This window comes from Saimiri boliviensis, chromosome 17, assembly GCF_048565385.1.
Source record: "Saimiri boliviensis isolate mSaiBol1 chromosome 17, mSaiBol1.pri, whole genome shotgun sequence".
Classification (NCBI taxonomy): domain Eukaryota; kingdom Metazoa; phylum Chordata; class Mammalia; order Primates; family Cebidae; genus Saimiri; species Saimiri boliviensis.
Window position 1 is genome coordinate 59045156 of NC_133465.1, and position 20257 is coordinate 59065412.

General features: G+C 34.2%; 1 protein-coding gene across 3 annotated transcripts in view; it reads right to left on the reverse strand.

The window, feature by feature from the left end:
* The window catches only part of ABCA5 (ATP binding cassette subfamily A member 5), a 108520-nt gene that overhangs the window by 81825 nt on the left and 6438 nt on the right, over positions 1–20257 (reverse strand). For 2 of the 3 annotated variants that reach the window (XM_074388890.1, XM_039475831.2), the window contains exons 2-9: positions 14867–14983; positions 13646–13850; positions 9793–9954; positions 8362–8450; positions 6820–7049; positions 4334–4475; positions 1816–2004; positions 128–275 (exon numbers count right to left, since the gene is read on the reverse strand). In XM_074388890.1, coding sequence (XP_074244991.1) covers positions 128–275; positions 1816–2004; positions 4334–4475; positions 6820–7049; positions 8362–8450; positions 9793–9954; positions 13646–13850; positions 14867–14968 — 1267 coding nt within the window. In that variant the 5' untranslated portion in view covers positions 14969–14983. Of the gene's footprint in view, positions 1–127; positions 276–1815; positions 2005–4333; positions 4476–6819; positions 7050–8361; positions 8451–9792; positions 9955–13645; positions 13851–14866; positions 19359–20257 lie in introns of those variants that run through there. The other variant, XM_074388889.1, reaches the window with a different exon arrangement.

Consider the following 20257-nt stretch of genomic DNA (forward strand, 5'->3'; position numbering starts at 1 on the left):
AATATGACTTAGGGTACCCTGCTTAGGGAAAAAACAAAAAAACAAAAAAACTTAAAATTAAGCTGACCCTATGTGAGTAAAAAAGCCAAAAAATCTTTAAAGTAAAATTCAATAACCACCTGCATACCTGGAATAACTTGATCGAGATAGACAGCCAAGAGGACATAGAATATACTGTTAAGTGTGAGTATTATAATTGTAATAATTAGAGGATATGGGCCTGCAGTCAAATTTGAAAATAAAGCACCTTCATTAAAATCTTCTAAATACATGACCTGAAAAATAGAAACACTAATTTTATTACATAAAAATGACAAACACAAGCAAAAGCTAACACTACTTAGAGTTATTCAGTATATGTAGAGTGACAGTAACCAAACTTTTAACAGATTAAACAGTTTACCAAATTAATAAGATAAATTTATAAGGAAAACAAGACTTTACAAAAATATGTTTATCAAAACAATTCCTTTCAATCATTTTTAATGCTGTGCTTCTTTAACTAGGATATATTCACTCTAGGGGCATTTAATTACTAAATGCCCCTAGAGTGAATTTTTAATATTGCAGTTTTAATATTTTTAATATTAATATTGCAGTTTATTTTTAATTTTATTTAAGTTGTTTGTAATTACTAACAAATTAAATAAAAATAAACTGCAATATTAATAATTACAAATGCTAAAAAAAGGGTTATGATCCATATGGAAGCCAAACAAAGTAAGTACTGGAGAATAAAATTATGGTTAGCATCCTCCTAATAGTAAAAAGGAAGCAGGTATTTTGATTAATTAACACAATTATTAAAATATTCATAGTAGGTATTTGTGATATTGTGGAAAAAGAAGTGTACTGGGGGTTGAAGTGTCATTTAGGTCCTAGCCCTGCCATTAAGTGAATATACTTTAATTATACTATTCTAGGCTTCAGTTTCCTCATCTATAAAATGAAGATGAATTCAATGACACTAAAAGGCCATCCCACTCACAACAAAAACCTATGAATCTGTAATTCTACATTTCTAGAGAAGGGGGACTCGGTGAACTCTCAAAATTTATAACAATCACTCTTAGGTCAGAAATAAGTAAAATGATTAACTCAATATTTAATTGTATCTCATCAATCAGAATTTCTATCCAACCAACATGAGTCATTTCTTATATTTAGTAATTACATTTTTTCTCTGTACATTAGCTCAATTTACGTTCCACTATAAAGCATTTCTTTCTTTCTTTTTTTAAATGGCTGCTTACTTACAGAAAAGCAGTTTCTTATAAGATTTCTTTTATTTAGAACCTGACTACCCCTGTAAGGACCAATAAAAATAATATTTATAAGTCTGAATGTTATTTAGATAAATGGCAATTCCATGAAGCCTGGGCCAAAAAAATCCACCAGGCCTACTTATTTCACCACTACACTCACAATAAATTTATTCTGCTTCCCACACAATTTTTTCCCATGCATTATTCTGAGATAAATGTATAAATGGTAGCAGTATAATCAGCCTATAGGGCAATAAGAATTACTTGACATTTAAACAAACTACTATCAAACTGACTTTCTGAAGTGAAATAAATTACTGAGATACATTGAAGTAAAAAGTGAAAAATTTATAAACAGCACATTTAACTAAAAAAATTGGAGAAAATATAAAGAAAACTAGATATAAAATATACTCCAGAAATCATTTCTCACGCTAAAATTTTAAAATAATTTTTTTTTGTAAACAAAGGTAGCATTCATGGTAGTATAAGGAGCTACATAAAACAGAAAGAAAATATTTAGTGAATGCAAGATTAATATATTACCTACCTGTGCGATACCAATCACAAAAGTACAGTGACATAAAGGACTGAAAAGCCATACTAATGATTTAGGAAAACTTTCTATGAGGATTATCATAAGGCCAATAAATCCAAAAGCCACAGTGACAAAAAATTCAACTATTCCCACATGTTTTGATTTTTTAAAAAGAGGTGTCAGCATTAAAGCAAAAAATACCTAGAAAATATAAATATTAAGGTTAGTGCAATGTTCATATACACTGTTATGAAAACAAAATTAAAGTTTGCTTGTGAAAGAAGCTATTTTCATGAAAAATACATTCATTAAAATACAATTATAATTTCTAAATGCTATAGGAAGATATTTTATTTTCATACAAATAGTGATAAACACTTAAAAAATTTAAACTAACATATACTTTTGTGATTTTTGTTTTTGTTTTTGAGCCAGAGTCTTGATCTGCTACTCTAGCTGAAGTCCAGTGGTGCAATCTTGGCTCACTGTAACCTCTACCTCATAGGTTCAAGTGATCCTCTCATCTCAGCCTCCTGAGTAGTTGGATTACAGGAATGGGCCACCACGTCCAGCTAATTTTAGTATTTTTTTGTAGAGACAGGGTTTTACCATGTTGCCCAGGCTGGTCTCAAACTCCTTGCCTCAAGCAATCCTCCTGCCTCGGCCTCCCAAAGTGCTGGGATTACAGGTGTGAGCCACCGCACCTAGCCCTAAACTAACAAACATTAAAGACTGCATTTTTATCTGTATCATAGTTATCATAGGTAAACACGACCACCTCTACATTATAGAAACCATAAATGGCCATGTATTTCTGCAGTAAGATGTACAAAATATGTGAACAAAAATAAATCAACAAAAATTTTAAGTACAAGACCCATCTTTTAAACTTAATATATTAATAACTTAAAAAGCCAGTTTAAAAAGAAAATAAAAACAAAAACAAAAAAAAACCAGGAGGCCTGGTGCAGTGGCTCACTTATGTAATCCCGGCACTTTGGGAGGCAGATGCAAGTGGATAACTTGAGCCCAGGAGACCAAACCTGGACACATAGGAAGACCTTGATTCTACCAAAAAAAAAAAAAAACAAAAAAAAAAAAACAAAAAACATATATATATATGTATATATGTGTTTGTTTGTTTGTTTTCCTTTTTCATAGTAGTCCCAGCTACTCAGGAGGCTGAGGCTGAAGGATTGCTTGAGCCTGGGAGGTCAAGGCTGCAAGGAGCTATGAGTGTGCCACTGCACTCCAGTCTGGGCCACAGAGCAAGACCCTATCTCAAAACAAAAATTAAAAAAAAAACAAACAGGAAATTACATATGAAAGTATGTTAGTTGTTTGTAATTTATTACTATTATTATTATTATTATTATTATTGAGACGGAGTCTTGCTCTGTCGCCAGGCTGAAGGACAGTGGCACAGTCTCGGCTCACTGCAACCTCCGCCTCCCGGGTTCAAGCAATTCTTCCGCCTCAGCCTCCCAAGTAGCTGGGACTACAGACGCATGCCAAATGCCCAACTAATTTTTGTATTTTCAGTAGAGACGGGGTTTCACTATGTTGGCCAGGATGGTCTTGATCTCTTGACCTTGTGATCCACCCACCTCGGCCTCCCAAAGAGCTGGGATTATAGGCGTGAGCCACTGTGCCCGGCTATAATTTATTATTTTAAAGAGCAGGGATAACAGTCAAAATATTTAACAACTCGTACATGATAGGCACATAAACCAATCAGAAAGGAAGATGGAACCACTTAAAACAAAGGCTGGTGGTTAAAACTCATCATTCAGACAATATGCCAAATGATTATCAACACTGCTAAAGAGCTACATTTGCAAAGACATAGCTTTAAAAATCATCATCCTGGGCCAGGCGAGGTGGCTCACTTCTGTAATCCCAGCCCTTTGGGAGGTTGAGGCGGGCAGATCACGAGGTCAAGAGATCCAGACCATCCTGACCAACATGGTGAAACTCCATCTCCACTAAAAACACAAAAATTAGCAAGGAGTGGTGGTGCATTCCTGTAGTCCCAGCTACTTGGAAGGCTGAGGCAGAAGAATCGCTTGAACCCGAGAGGCAGAATTTGCAGTGAGCCCAGATTGTGCCACTGTGACACAGGCTGGTGACAGAGCAAGACTCCATCTGAAAAAATAAAAATCATCATCATCCTGGTATATAAATTAACTTGAAAAAGTAAGAATTTCATGAAGACAAAAGCAGTCTAATACTCAACAGTCTTAATTATATACATCAATATATAAAGACAATAACAGACTCAGAGGAGTTGTATGTAAAATACATCATATGAAAATAAGCTAAATCTAAACCTAAAACTATTTTGTAACTTTCTTAAAAATACAGGGATACAGTGATGCTATATCATTTATTTATTAAGTCATTTATCAATAACTTAGTAAAATCTGTCTTTCATGGCAAATTGACTATAAGCAAACTGAAAAAAAAGACCTTGTTATTATATCAAACATTCTGACAGTTCTTTATTCCCATCCCAAGTTAAAATACTTACAGATGATAATCCATAAAGGAAAAAAAGCAGAAATATCACAATGCTGCTACTTTGAGGAAATAACAAAGAAGCTGTTGCAATGACTGCCATAAGAAGGGACATAAGAAAAATTAAACTTGTATACAGGAGAACCCAGGAAAGCCTAAAATGAGAATACAGATATATTTATGGTCAAATGCATAGGCTTAGGCAGTTAAAATATCATTTTAAACAAAATTTAGATTTTAGCCATTGTACTCTCAAAATTAAGCCGCTGTTCATTTCTGTGTATGCTTATGCATTGAAAATCAATAGTCTTATAAGCAGTTAAAAATAAAGTATTGGTTAAAGAATAGGTAAAAGGCCGGGTGCGGTGGCTCACGCCTGTAATCCCAGCACTTTGGGAGGCCGAGGTGGGTGGATCACGGGATGAGGAGATCGAGACCATCCTGGTCAACATGGTGTAACCCCGTCTCTACTAGAAATACAAAAAATTAGCTGGGCATGGTGGCGCGTGCCTGTAATCCCAGCTACTGAGGAAGCTGAGGCAGGAGAATTGCCTGAACCCAGGAGGCGGAGGTTGCGGTGAGCCAAGATCGCGCCATTGCACTCCAGCCTGGGTAACAAGAGCGAAACTCCGTCTCAAAAAAAAAAAAAAAAGGATAGGTAAAAGTATAATGTGATAAAAATACTATCTTCCAGAGTCAAAAGAGCTTTCAAAATGAAGAGTAATTCATAATTAATTTAAATTGAATACTCTCAAAAGTTCAATAGCATATAATATCTCTGATTTTCTTAAAATACAGAAGTTTAATGAGTCAAGATAATTTTCTTCATGGCATGTGCTACAATTAAACCTCTGATGGCTTCTGTAACTATAAAGACTACCTTACCTTACTAATTAATGATATAATACTACAATTACGCAATGTGAAATCAACAAGATCAGTAATAAATTCACTATTTTTACTCAAGACTTCTTTACAAATCAGAGCTCAATGGAATTGCTGCAGTATTTTTATTTTACATATTTTTTCAAGTTAGCTCATATGATGTCATAAAATCATAGAGTTAAGTCTAAAGTGGTAGCAAAATGATCAAAATAGAATGCATCATTTTACAAAGGCAAAACTGAGAGCCTGAGAGAACAATTTGCCTAAATTCTTCCAGCTACCGGTTCTCCATAAAATACTTTAATAACCCAATAAATCTTAAAAACCAATCCTTTGGCCAGGCACAGTGGCTCATGCCTATAATCCCAGCACTTTGGGAGGCCGAGATGAAAGGATCACTTGAGGCCAACACTTTGAGACCAGTCTGTACAAAAAATTTAAAAATTAGTTGGGTATGACAGCATGCCCCTGTAGTCCCAGCTACTTGAGAGGCTGAGGTGTGAGAATCTCTTGAGCCAGGGAGTTTGAGGCCACAGTGAGTGACCCATGATCATACCACCGTACTCCAGCCTAGGTGACAGAGGAAGACCCTGTCTTAAAAAAAAAAACCCAAAACCCATACTTTCTAAAATAACAAATCAAAGAAAAACAAGCAAAGGAAATAGGTCATATACTAACCCCATTATGTAAAGTGTTATAATTAATTGTTACATTGGGCTAATTGGGATAAAATTTTGTAAAACAGACTACAATAACAGCTCACATGCACAGTATTAACCTTTCCCCCAGAACGAACTTCATTACACCATGGAAAGAGTAAGGAAACTACACTTAGAATTATTTATAAAAATTCATGCCTTTATAAAATTATCACTGTATAAAAATGCTGATACATTAAAGTTCACTTGTGAAAACATATTTTTCTCATATCTTTCTCTAAAATTATTTGCATATTCATCTTAGTTCACCCAAATAACAAAAACCTTCAAGAGAAAAAAAGTCCATATACTACATATTCAGATTTTAATCACTGTAACTGAATTTTTAATACCATATATAAGCTATATTATGGAAGAACTGTAACAGGCAATTTCTAATGTTCCAAGATTTCACATTTTCCAAATTCTGAAATACACAGAAATGTACACGGAGCATATTGAAATATTCTGAAATATACATGGAGCGTGCCCATGATTCAAAAAAAAGTGAAATGAAATTTACACATGTTGTCAACACGAACTTTCCATATTCTTCATCCCTTATGTTAAAAGAAGCCAATTTCCCAGCTACTCAGGAGGCTGAGACAGGAGAATTGCCTGAACCCAGGAGGTGGAGGTTGCGGTGAGCCGAGATCCTGAGATCGCGCCATTGCACTCCAGCCTGGGTAACAAGAGCGAAACTCCGTCTCAAAAAAAAAAAAAAAAAAAAAAAAAGAAGCCAATTAATTATTGAAGTTTGTTAACTAATTTCAAATTCCAAGACTAAGGCAATCATTGTAAGAAAACATGATAAGCACTTCATCAAGTTAGGTAAATAGCAAAATTACAATTCTGAAAATATATATATTTAATACAATTTTTAATTATGTTAAGTAACAAATTTTTAATAACATACCAAAAGGCAGTATCATGAAGTCCCATTATCTTTAAAAATTCTTTTATTTTTTTTTCTTTTTCTGCTACGATATGAATTGCCAAAAAGTATCCAAAAGGTGAAAATGCTATAATGAGGTATATTAAAATTACTCCTCGGGGAAAGGTATCTATTTCTACAGCAGCAGTTTCTCCCATAATAACAGCTTTAGTTGACTCCAGCTCCTTCCAAAGAGAAACATTGGTCTTCAACTATAATTTAAAAATGTAAACACATTCAATTAATTTCATTATGATAGTATACCCTAATAAAATGGGACAGCTATATCCCTAAATTTCGTCAATAACCTAGTATAAATATAATCCTCAAAAAGCTACATATGTGAAATAAAGTGAGTAACCCCAGTATCATAATTCAGAGTAGAATATTGTTTTCAATTTATTCTAAAGGTACACCATAACGTTTAAAGTCAGTAAGTGCATAAATTTTGATTTGTCAAATAAAATTGCACAATTATCATCTTAAGCAGACAATTATATGTATCTTAGTAAAAATACACATCTTCAAAATTTAGAAATTTAGGAATAATTTTTAGTGCCATCAATCCTATGATTGTATAAAAAATGTTCTTTTAAATACCATGCCCTTTTATTGCTTTAAAGTCTGTATGTGTATCACATATAGACCAAATAAGAAAACTATTTATGCCATATAATACTTCTAACATTCTAATTAATGCCTAAATTGGAATCTTTCCTGCATATTCATCCAGTGTGGTCTGGGCTGTGAATAGCTAAAAACTTTGGCCAAAACACCAGTAGGTGACATAATATCATCAGTGTAATAGACCTAATATTTCACTATCTTTACCTTAAATTTCTGTGTTATTGAATTTATATAATATTATATGTCCCCAATACGTTTATACTCTATTGCAAAAGTTTACAAGACAATTCTACATAAATCATCTCATTTGGTTCTTATGACAATGCTATCAAGTATTATTATTATAGTCATTTTACTACATTGCAGTGTAACAAGAGAGACGGGGCTCCTGTTCAGGTTTTCATTCTAGTTCTATCATTATTGATACATACTTTAAACATATAGTTTAGTAGAGAAGATGGTTGATATACATTGAAATTACAATATTTTGTAGCACAGTAAATTTTGTAGCATAGTAAATCCAATTAGAAAGAGCAAATAGAAAAAAAAAAAAAAAAGCCACAGATCTATTCAGAACATGGAAGAATGAAATATGGTTAATTTGAACCATTTGAATTCTAACTAAGGTAACTTCATCTACTGCTATCTAGGCTAGACACAAAAGTAAAATTTTTAAAAATAAATTTCATGGCTAGTTTTTTCTGCTAAAATATGAAACACAACAAAAAGTACTAGATGAGATAATATGACTTTTTAATCTTTTTTCTTAAAGGAGTTGTGGTAAGTTACATATTTAGTGTATTTTATAGTAGCCAAACCAAATACTATTGTAAAGAATTAGGAAATATTTATTTTAAAATGGCTTCATTTTTGTATTTCTTCCTTTATCATATTTACCTGTATAATGGCAGCATCTAAGGATGCTTGTAAAACTGTGAAACCTGAGGACCAGTACTGAGTAGCCTCACATGATTTTGAACAGCCACCTATGGGGAGAAAAATATGAGATCTAAGATTCTGTAGAACACGCAAGTGCATTGTTTTGAAGATATTACATGGAGGGTTACCAAAGTAATAAAATCAATCAATCTCTATAGGACCAAAGAAATAAGCTACTGATGGCCAGGCGCGGTGGCTCAAGCCTGTAATCCCAGCACTTTGGGAGGCCGAGGCGGGTGGATCATGAGGTCAAGAGATCGAGGCCATCCTGGTCAACATGGTGAAACCCCGTCTCTACTAAAAATACTAAAAATTAGCTGGGCATGGTGGCGTGTGCCTGTAATCCCAGCTACCCAGGAGGCTGAGGCAGGAGAATTGCCTGAACCCAGGACCAGGAGGCGGAGGTTGCGGTAAGCCGAGATCGCGCCATTGCACTCGAGCCTGGGCAACAAGAGCGAAACTCCGTCTCAAAAAAAAGAAATAAGCTACTGACTTGTAAAGGTAGACAATATCTATAAGATTTCTGATTATTCACTTGAAATTTTGAAATAAAAGTTACATGTGTTAGAATACTGAAAAGTAAATGCATAAAAATGTAAAGAAAAAATTAATTGTAGTTATTTAAAATAAGTTACTTTTTTGCTTTAAAGTAGGTCATTCTACATGACTTAGCTCTAAAGCACTTCCAGAAGCAAGGAAAAGTAAGTTCACAGGACACGTAGTCTTTGAAAACCACACCTACAAAGTCGCTGAGCTTAGAAAGACTGGATGTTAACATTTCTTTTTCATTTGTATATTCTTCAGTAATTATGACTATAAAGATATCATAACAATATAGTTAGCTCACAAATTAAAATACCATAACATAGATCAAGTTTACAATGCAACTTTTTGAAATAAAGTCACAAATTCAGTATTTAGCATAGTAATTTTAATATTGCTCAATAAATATTTGTGGTTGATAATATTTCTTCATAGGTTTAAACAACCAAAGGTTGTTTTCCATGTTTCAAATATAAAACTAATAAAGTTCACTAGTAAAAGAACTTAAGATTTTAAAGATGTGTACTATGCCAAAAGTAAAAGCAATTACATGAAAAAAAAAGAGAAAGTCACATAACCCAAAATGCAATTTTGCTTTATGCTACTGTATTTAACATATATACATGTATTACATCAAAATGGATATTATATAAAAATATTTTATGTGTAGCAGTAGATAGGTATTTATAAATAAATATTTTTATGCTACACTTCTTAATTTTCCTATTGGAACAAGTAAGATTAGTTGAAAATGCCAATATTGAACTATATCAAATTTTGATTCTGAACTACAAGTGCAAAGATATGCATTTAATTGATCTTCAATGATTATGTAGAGCTGTTTACCTCTTGAATCCATATAAATAGAAGATACGGGAATCATATCAGGAAAAAAACGAAGTTCATAGGACATGGAGTCTTTGAAAACCACACCTACAAAGTTGCTGGGCTTAGAAAGACTGGCTGTTAACATTTCTTTTTCATTTGAATATTCTTCAGTAATTATGACTGTAAGATATCATAACAATATAGTTAGCTCACAAATTAAAATACTATAATATAGTAGATCAAGTTTACAATTATTTTTAATAAATGGAGTATTTTATAAGCACTTTTGCTATATTTGCTTCTTTAAAAATGAAGACAGGCCAGGCATAGTGGCTCACACCTATAATCCCAACACTTTGGGAGACCAAGACAGGAGGATTGCTTGAGTCAGAAGTTCAAGTCCAACCTGGGCAACATCATGAGGTTTCATCTCTACAAAAAATAAAAATTAGCCAGGTGTGGTGATGTGTACCTGTAGTCTCAGCTACTTGGGAGGCTGAGGTGGGAGGATCACTTGAGCCTGAAAGGTCGAGGCTGCCGTGAGCCATAATTGAGCAACTGCACTCCAGCTCAGGCAACAGAGTAAGACCATGTCTCAAAAAAAAAAAAAAAGACAATTCTTCCAACAAAATAATAATAAACAATAAAATGGTACAATATTGCAGACCCTACTCAGCTGTCATTTGATTACAGAAATGTGTCAGTATTATACTTATGTTATAAACATGATGAAATATAGTACAAAAAATATGCAGAACTCATATTTCATCAAGAAATTGCTGCTTCCTAAAACTTCAATGAATTATACTAAACTAACTTCAGGCAGCAATAAAATTATAAAAATTGTTAGTAATGCAGTTCTTTATCTATCTTGAAGTAAAACTAAAAAAATAACTGTTTCATCTTATATCTTTTTAGAGTCAGAGTTTTGTTCTGTTGCCCACGCTGCAGTATATGGGATCTTACACTCGAACTTCAGGTGTCAAGAGACCCTCTCACCTCAGCCTCTGGAGTAGAGATGGGTCTACAGGCACTCATCACCATGCCTGGCTGATTTTTTGTTTTCAATTTTTGTAGAGATGAGGTGTCACTATGTTTCCCAAGCTGGTCTTGAACTCCTGGCTTCAAGTGTTACTCCCACCTCAGCCTCCTGACTAGCTGGTTACAGGTATAAGCCACTGCGCCTGCACAAAAGTAACTTTTTAGTAAATATATGCATTTTTTATTTTCAAATATTTCTTATAAAGAAAATTCCATAATCCTTAGAAACCAAGTAGGCATTTTATTAACTATGACACGACTCCTCCTTAAATAAAAATTGTCATTCAAATCCAATATTGCTCATTCCTTTCTTAGGATATATGTGGAAAAAATACTGTAATCACTCTTTCTCATCAGATAAGACTAATTTTTAAATACTTTCTTGTAGTTTTGTTTACAAGCAAATAATCTTCACTATAGAAGCTTCAAATATGTGATGAAATGGAAAGAATATAGAATTAGTACTTAACTTCATCATTTATGAACTGTGTGAGCACAGACAGGTGATTGAAACTCCTAAAACTTTAGTGTCCTCATCTACAATGCCTAGCTGATGACACTGGGTTGTTGTGAAGAACAAGTGAAGTAACATACAAAATGCTTTGTAGCCTGGGTCTGGTGGCTCACGCCTATAACGCCAGCACTTTGGAAAGTAGAAGCAGGTAGACTGCTTGACTCCAGGAGTTCAAGGCCAGCCTGGGTAGCATGGCAAAACCCTGTCTCTACAAAAACACAAAAATTAGCCAGGCATGGTAGTATCACCCTGCTATTCAGGAGGCTGAAGCAGGAGTATCACTTGAGCCCAGGAGGCAGAGGCTGCAGTGAGCTGAGATCACAGTACTGCACACTAGCTTGACAGTAAGATCACATCTCAAAAAAAAGAAGAAGAAAAAAATACTTTGTAGATTATAAAATATTACTTAAATGTTAATTAGTAAGATTTTCCAGGCCCTTTAAGAAGGACAGGGAACTCCAGGATTTGCATGAATAAACAGCATGTTAGTTCAACATCCTACCAGTCATGTTATGTATGTATGCATAACCCATTTTCACATAGTTCTGCTGTTAAAAATACAGAAGTCTAAAACATGTGTATATGTATATTCCCATTATTTTGGCATCTAAGTTAATACATACTGACTTACATTTCTTTTTTTTTTTTCTTTTTTTCTTGAGACAGAGTCCCACTCTGTCGCCTAGGCTTGAATGCAGTGGCACAATCTCAGCTCACTGCAACCACCGTATCCTGGGTTCAAGCAATTCTCCTGCCTCAGCCTCCCAAGCAGCTGGGATTACAGGCATCTGCCAGCATGCTTGACTATTTTTTTTGTATTTTTAGTAGAAACAGGGTTTCACCATGTTGGCCAGTTGGTCTCACAGTCCTGACCTCAGGTGATCCACCCACCTTGGCCTCCCAAAGTGCTGGGATTACAGGTGTTTGTCACCACATCTGGCCACACATTTCTTTGGTTTATACTCTTTCCTCCTAATCAGAATTACCAATGAATTTCATTTCAATATTTTTAATCAGCTTTTTGAGCTTGTACACTAAATTCTCATGGTAATCTATGCTACTTGTGCCTAATATGATACACTAACATATAACAATAAGAAGTGTGTTTAATCAAAATATTAAATAGAAATAAGTAGAGAAAGAAACCAATGGAATAAAAGTTACTTGGGTTCTGACTGTATAATTAACACTTCCCATTCAATGATGTATAATCCAATAATGTGATGAAATGTAAGTTAATTACAACTATTCCATATGGCAAAAAATAACATGCTGATCTGTTATTTTCTATAATTCAGCACTTTATCGTTTAATTATTAATAGTATAAGAATTTCTGTCACTTTCTCCAGGTTTTGATTTAGGTTCTCTCACAGCCACTTTCAGTTCACTGGCACCTCACTGCTTACACTGTCTTCTAGTTCACTTCTTTGTAAGAAGTACACATTAAGAAAAAGACTTAGGTGACACTTTTGAGAGGCCAAGGGAGGAAGATCGCTTGAGCCCAGGAGATGAGACCAACCTGGGCAACAAAGCAAGATCCCATCTCTACAAATATACACATATATATATAAAACAGAGTTAGAGACAGCGCATGTGTGTGTGTGTGTGTGTGTGTGTGTATGTGTGTATATACATATATATATATAAAGCAGAGTTAGAGACTTAACCATAGTCGTAGTTGTAGTCTCCAAAGTTAGGTACTTCTTCAGTTTACACCATATACTTCCATAAACAAGCATAATAAGCTGAAAAGGTGACAACAGTCTTTATCACATATTTCTAGCTTCTTTTTAAATTTGTTTTAATTTTTTATTTATAAAAATGCTAAAATTATTTAATTCTGTTGCCCAGAGTAAGGAGTGCTGGAATGAAGTGGCACGATCATAGTTCATTGCAGACCCAAACTCCTGGGCTCAAGGGATCCCCCCTCCTCAACCTTCTGAGTAGCTGGAACTACAGGTACGTGCTACCACATTCAGCTAAACATTTCTAGCTTCAGAATTATATGAGAGTCAGAATCAAAATGAAATAACTCATCAAATCTTGTTTCTTATACAAGTATACTTAAACTATTTTATAAATATGTAAGAATTACATATAAAAGTACATAAACTGTTTCCTATCACCAAGAATATAAATTAATGTTTCACAAGAAAAGGCAAAAGAATTAAACAATTTTAGCATTTTTATAAAACTATACTTTGGCAGAGGAACACATGTCTAAGTGTTAAGACTACTATTTATTCAGTAAAGCAAGCTGATAAATATTGAACATGTTTAGTATTATAAATAGAATATATATAAGCTCACAATACCATCAGGAAGGTGATCAGTAGACACTTTCTGCATGATGCTGCTTGTAATGTTAGTCACTGGAGTATACCCAAGAATTAGATTAGAAAGAATAAATTTGTCCATAGGATTAAGTTCTATATCAGGCACTTCTTCATATTTCTTATTTGGATGCATCATGCTAATTAAAATTAACCAAAATAAAAAAAATAGTGGAAAAAGAATTTCCTACAATAAAAGAAACAAAGTAATTACAAAGTATAACAATAGCTGCAAAAATCAAGATTTCTTTGCAAATATAATACTAAGAAAAAAAAAGAAATTTGGTTGTCCTTTCTTATGAATAAAAAGTAAAAGCAATTCTATCTCAAAAGAATTATTGTGTTGAACACCCACCTCATCAAACCCAACAGGCATATTAAATGATTTTTTCCTTTGAATTTAGTTTTACTGAAATACTTTAAAATTCAAGTCACATAATTAAGATGACATAAAAGATAATACTTAAATGTCTTAGATTATTTCCATAAAGTATAATAAATTCACTCATACAATTTTATCTAAAGCAATTTACCAAACCTCCCTATATGGATTCACCATAAAAATGTATTTATTCGATTCTGAATTAGAAATCATAATTTAATTATAACTAAATGTATACTATCAAAATCATACTCAAATTCTATGGTCAGTTTTAGTAGAAATCAGCTATTATATCATCTTGCTGTTTAATTGTTTTACTGGTTTCAGGAGAAGATGAAAAATATATATTCATCCTTTGAAATTATTACTGGCTGGTTAGCCAAAGTTCTTCCTTTCTTTTACCTTTATTAAAAGTAATGTATGTATGTTGTGGGTACAAATCAGTGTTATAATATTAATACTCATGGACAACTCAATCTAGACTCCATAAAATATGAGGTTGTGGGGAATAAAACTCTGGAATCAAAATTATTTTGGAATGTTAGTTCATGAAACTTAGGAAACACATCCCCTAAAAGTTCAAAATTAAGCACTGATATTAAAATTAACTAAATGTAGAAATCATTATTAGAATTTTTAGCATTTAGAAAGCATTAGGTAATTCAGTTATTTTTCTGTGGCTAATATGGCAAGCTTCTACTTTACAAGAAAAGGAAATAAAGTTATAAAAAAAATTTAGCAAAATAAATCACTACTTCAAGATAGAACCTATCAAGCAAAATGAACTGCAACAAAGCATAGGAAAGAGTTATTTAACTTACCTGAACACTACTCTTTTTAGTTCGGCATTTAATTAAGTAATTCTTCAGTAGGAGTGTTCTGGTCTGTCTCCAAACTCCCACCTCCCTAATTGCAGTGGACATGTTTTCTGAATAAACCTATTAAGGAGGAAAAACAAACAAACCTGGAGCCACACAGTAAACCGCACATAATTTTTTGTTTGTTTGTTTTTGTTTTGTTTTGTTTTTTTTGAGACGGAGTTTCACTCTTGTTGCCCAGGCTGGAGTGCAATGGCGCAATCTCGGCTCACCGCAACCTCCGCCTCCTGGGTTCAGGCAATTCTCCTGCTTCAGCCTCCTGAGTAGCTGGGATTACAGGCACCTGCCACCATGCTCAGCCAAATTTCGTATTTTTAGTAGAGATGGGGTTTCACCATGTTGGTCAGGCTGGTCTCAAACTCCTGACCTCAGGTGATCCACCCACTGTGGCCTCTTAAAGTGCCTGGATTACAGGCATGAGCCACTGCACCCAGACCACAATTTCTGAAAGGCAGTTTGTCTTTTCCAAAAAAGTAAATATATATAAAGTTTGGCTTAAATGAACATCCTCTTTATATGCACAGAAGGAAGACTAGATAGAATTTTTAAAATTAGCAATGGAATTAAGGACAACTTTTATTTTCTTCGTGGTTTTTATTTATGTATTACATAGTAAAAAAAGTAATTAAATAATTAGGCATACTGTAAAAGTATTAAATGAGTAAATTAAAAATAGCAAAACAAAAGCAGTCGAGAATAGAAGATATATTAACATAAATTCTTCCAGCATTCCATTCCAAGGCATCTGTGAACGTGTGGAGTAGATGCCATGAGCAAAGCTCACCTTCCAGAGTTGAAAAAATGTATGGGCAAGAAGTTATCATTGAAAATTAAATGGTGGCGATAGAGAGATCCAAGATGGCTGATCACTAGCAGCTCGGGACTGTAGCTCCCAGTGAAAGAGCAAAGAATGAGAGGACGCCATACCTTCACATGAATATTTGTTGCTCACGCACCAGGAGATTCCCAGCGGAGAAGCCCCACGGGTCGCCAGCGCGACTTTTGTGACTGGCGAGGCGGTTTTGCCGGCGCCTCGGAGCGTCGGTTCTTGGTGCAGAGTCAGAAAAGCACCATCAATCTTAAGGCCGCTGATTTAGTTGGCGCAGTGAGTTGCTAAGATTTCGGCGCTGAGAATCAGTAAGCTGGACGTCCACTCAGAAACCCAGTTACAAAGACGGTAATTATAAAGACCACAGATGGATAAATCTACAATGAAGGGAAGAAAACAGCCAAAAAAGGCTGAGAATACCCAAGATCAGAACGCCTCTCCCTCAGCAGGGGATCACAGGTCCTCATCAGCAACGAAACAAGGCTTGATGGAGAACGAGTGTGTTCCAATTACAGAAGCAGGCTTCAAAATGTGGATAATAAGAAACTTCTGTGAATTAAAAGAACTTGTTCTAACACAATCTAAAGAAACTAAGAACTTTGAAAAAAGGTTTGATGAAATGTCAACAAGAATACAAAATTTAGAGAGGAAAATAAGTGAATTGATGGAGCTGAAAAACACAATACGAGAACTACGTGAAGTATGCACAAGTTTTAACAGCCGAATTGATCAAGCAGAAGAAAGGATATCAGAGGTCGAAGACCAACTCAATGAGATAAAACAAGTAGACAAGATTAGAGAAAAAAGCATAAAAAGGAATGAGCAAAGTCTCCAAGAAATATGGGACTATGTGAAAAGACCTAACCTACGCTTGATAGGTGTACCTGAATGTGACGAAGAGAATGAATCCAAGCTGGAAAATACGCTTCAGGATATTATTCAGGAAAATTCTCCCAACCTAGTAAGGCAGGATAATATTCAACTTCAGGTAATACAGAGAACACCACAAAGATATTCCTCAAGAAGAGCAACCCCAAGGCACATAATCGTCAGATTCACCAGGGTTGAAATAAAGGAGAAAATACTAAGGGCAGCCAGAGAGAAAGGTCAGGTTACCCACAAAGGGAAGTCTATCAGACTTACAGCAGATCTCTCAGCAGAAACCCTACAAGCCAGAAGAGAGTGGGGACCAATATTCGACACCCTTAAAGAAAAGAACTTTCAACCAAGAATTTCACATCCAGCCAAACTAAGCTTCATAAGTGAAGGAAAAATAAAGTTTTTTGCGAACAAGCAAGCACTCAGAGATTTCATTACCACCAGGCCTGCTTTGCAAGAGCTTCTGAAAGAACCACTACACATAGAAAGGAACAAACAGTATCAGCCTTTCTAAAAAATACCAAAAAGAGCATCAATATAATGAAGAATTTACATCAACTAATGGGCAAAATAGCCAGCTAATATTAAATGGTATTAAACTCACATATATCATTATTAATTCTAAATTTAAATTGACTAAATCCCCCAATCCAAAGACAGACAGGCAATTTGAATAAAAAACTAAATCGATCAGTATGCTGCGTCCAGACCCATCTCACATTCAAGGATACAAAAAGACTCAAAAAAAGGGATGGAGAAAGATTTACCAACCAACCAGAGAACTAAAATAAATAAATAAAAAGCAGAAGTTACAATTTTTGCCTCTGATAAAATAGTCGTTAAAGCAACAAAGATCCAAAGAAGCAAAGAAGGACATTATATAATGATAAAAGGATCAATGCAACAAGAAGAGCTAAAGATCCTAAATATATATGCACCCAATACAGGAATACCCAGACATACAAGACTAATAAAGAGACTTAGACTCCCACACAATAATAGCAGGAGACTTCAACATTAATATTAGACAGATCAATGAGACAGAAAATTAACAACGATATCCAGGACTTGAACTCAGATCTGGAACAAGTAAACGTAATTAACATTTATAGAACTCTCCACTTTAAATACACAAAATATACACTCTTATCAGTACCATATCATATCGACTTAGAAGTTTAAACGAAATGTTGGTTGGCTCCTTGTTTGTTATTCTCTTCCCTCATTTTCTTTTATGTCTCCATTATTAAGGACAATTATAGGCATACCCATATTTAGACTGCATTCTAGCCCGGGCAATAAAGCAATACCCCCATCCTCTCTCCCTCTTCCTCTTTCTCTTTCTTCCTCTTCTTTATTCTTTTTCTTATTATAAAAAAAAAAAAAAAAAAAAAAAAAACTAATCTTTTCTTCTGCCCCACCTTCTTTCCTCCCCATTCTCTTTTCCTATCTCTAAAAAAAAAAAAAAAAAAAAGGAAGAGTCAGGATAATGCAGGAAAATGGTTATTTATGAGGGGAGGGAAAGAATAATGACTGAATTGAGACACATGGAAAAGCCTTCTGGGGTGAATGGCAAAGTCCTATTTCTTGATCTAGGTTGTAGTTACAAAGGAGTTTGCTATATAATAATTTACTAACACATACACTTGTTTTGTATGGGTTTGTTGGTTTTTTTTTTTTTAGACATTAAAAAAAAAAAAAAGACAAGAGTCTCACTCTGTCACCCAGGCTTGAGTGCAATTGGCTGGTCTTGGCTTACTGCAAATAATAATAAATAAATACAAAAATTAGCTGGGTTAAAAAAAAAAAAAAAAGAAAAGAAAAACAAAAATTAGCTGGGTGTGGTGGTACATGCCTGTAATGCCCAGCCAAATGTTCTTTGTAGGAAGAACATTCAGAATCTTTTCTTCTAGTTAGTTCGTCAAGAGGAAAATTTGACTTTACTTGAAAATAACATTATTGCCAGGCGTGGTGGCTCATGCCTGTGATCCCAGCACTTTGAGAGGCCAAGGCAGGAGGAAAAAAAAAAAAAAAAAAAAAGAAAATTAAATGGTGGCAGACATGTCCAATGCTTTTATGAATTTTGTGATAGATTAATGTGTAGAGATGGCAACTAGTGGATAACAGAATAATATTGGAATGGTGGTAACGCGAGTAATAGTATCATCATGTTAGAAGCCTTGGAACGAACATAAACCATGGCTGTTCAGCAGAAAAACCCATGTCCCCCTCTCCTGTTTTACTATGATGTAAAACTTAGCTCATGTACATTTTCATATTAGACTCTTTGTTAAATAAATTTCTGTAATAGTCAATAAATAAATATATACCTAAATAAATAAATTCTAACAGTCTCAACTAGGTTATATCACATTTAGTAAAGAATTGATAATCATCAGGAGGAAGGAAGAAAGGGAGGGAAAGGAGGGGGGCAAGGGGAAGGGAGGAAGGAAAAAGGAAACTGTACTCATTCAACAATTATTTGCTACAAAATAAACATAGAAATATTAACCTAATGCAGCATAAATATTCTCAAGTTATCTGCCAAAACATATTGATTTCATGAATGCTACTAAATTATTAATCCAATTTGAATGTTGGATATTTAACTCTTCATATTTATATAACAGACTCATAGGGTAGATGGATTCACAGAATTTTTCGTTTTTTGAGAACTGCTTCCTGAACTCAAGGTTGAATTTCTAAGGGCCTTGTCTAAAGAACCTCCCCACCCACTCCACCTCTCATCAGAACTTCTTAAAGCAAAACTAAACCAACTCCCCAAACACCATTCCAATGCACGCAAACCACCACCACCACCACCGCCACCAACACTACTACTCTTGATCTGTATCAGTAAAATTTCTCCTGGCAGAATTAACTAAGAGACTCAGAGACTGGAAGTTAAGGAAACTGAATTACATGAATGGCAACATTTAAGAAAGAAAGTTCATACATTCTTACTGGAAGCTTTCTTCTAATGTACCACACCCACTGTGCTCAAAACTTGATTTTTCTTCTTTGGAGTATGTGAAATGCCCTATTATCTTCCCTATATATTTTCATTTTCACTTAAGCTAACCAGAATCAGGTTCTATTTCTTACAAAAAGCATCTTAACCAATATTACAAAGGCACCAAAATTAACAAACGCAAGAACTGATAAAGCCTAAAGCAGTATAGTAGTTAAGAATATGACCTCTGAGACCAAACCAACTAAACATGAATCCTGCCTCTGTGCCTTGTACAATGGCAACAATTATATATGTTGATCATGACTGTATTTAAAAGTATAAATAATATTCTTAAAAGAATAAGAGAGAGATCCATGATAAGTCCCCCCTCCCCACAAAAAAAAAGAGTAATAGATAATATCATATTCTTGGAATAAGAGCGAGGCAATTATAAAAAAAGCAATTGCAAAACTTAGGTATGAAATAACAAACTGATAGAAATAAAAACCCCAATAGATGGGGTGAACTTCATTTTAAGACAAATTAGTGAGCTAAACTGAAGAGCGTGTCAAAGAAATCCTACAGAATGAATACCAAAAGGACAAAGAGAAAAAAATGATGAAAGTATAAACTCTATCTTCAAATTATCCTGATGAATCAGCATTATGACTGA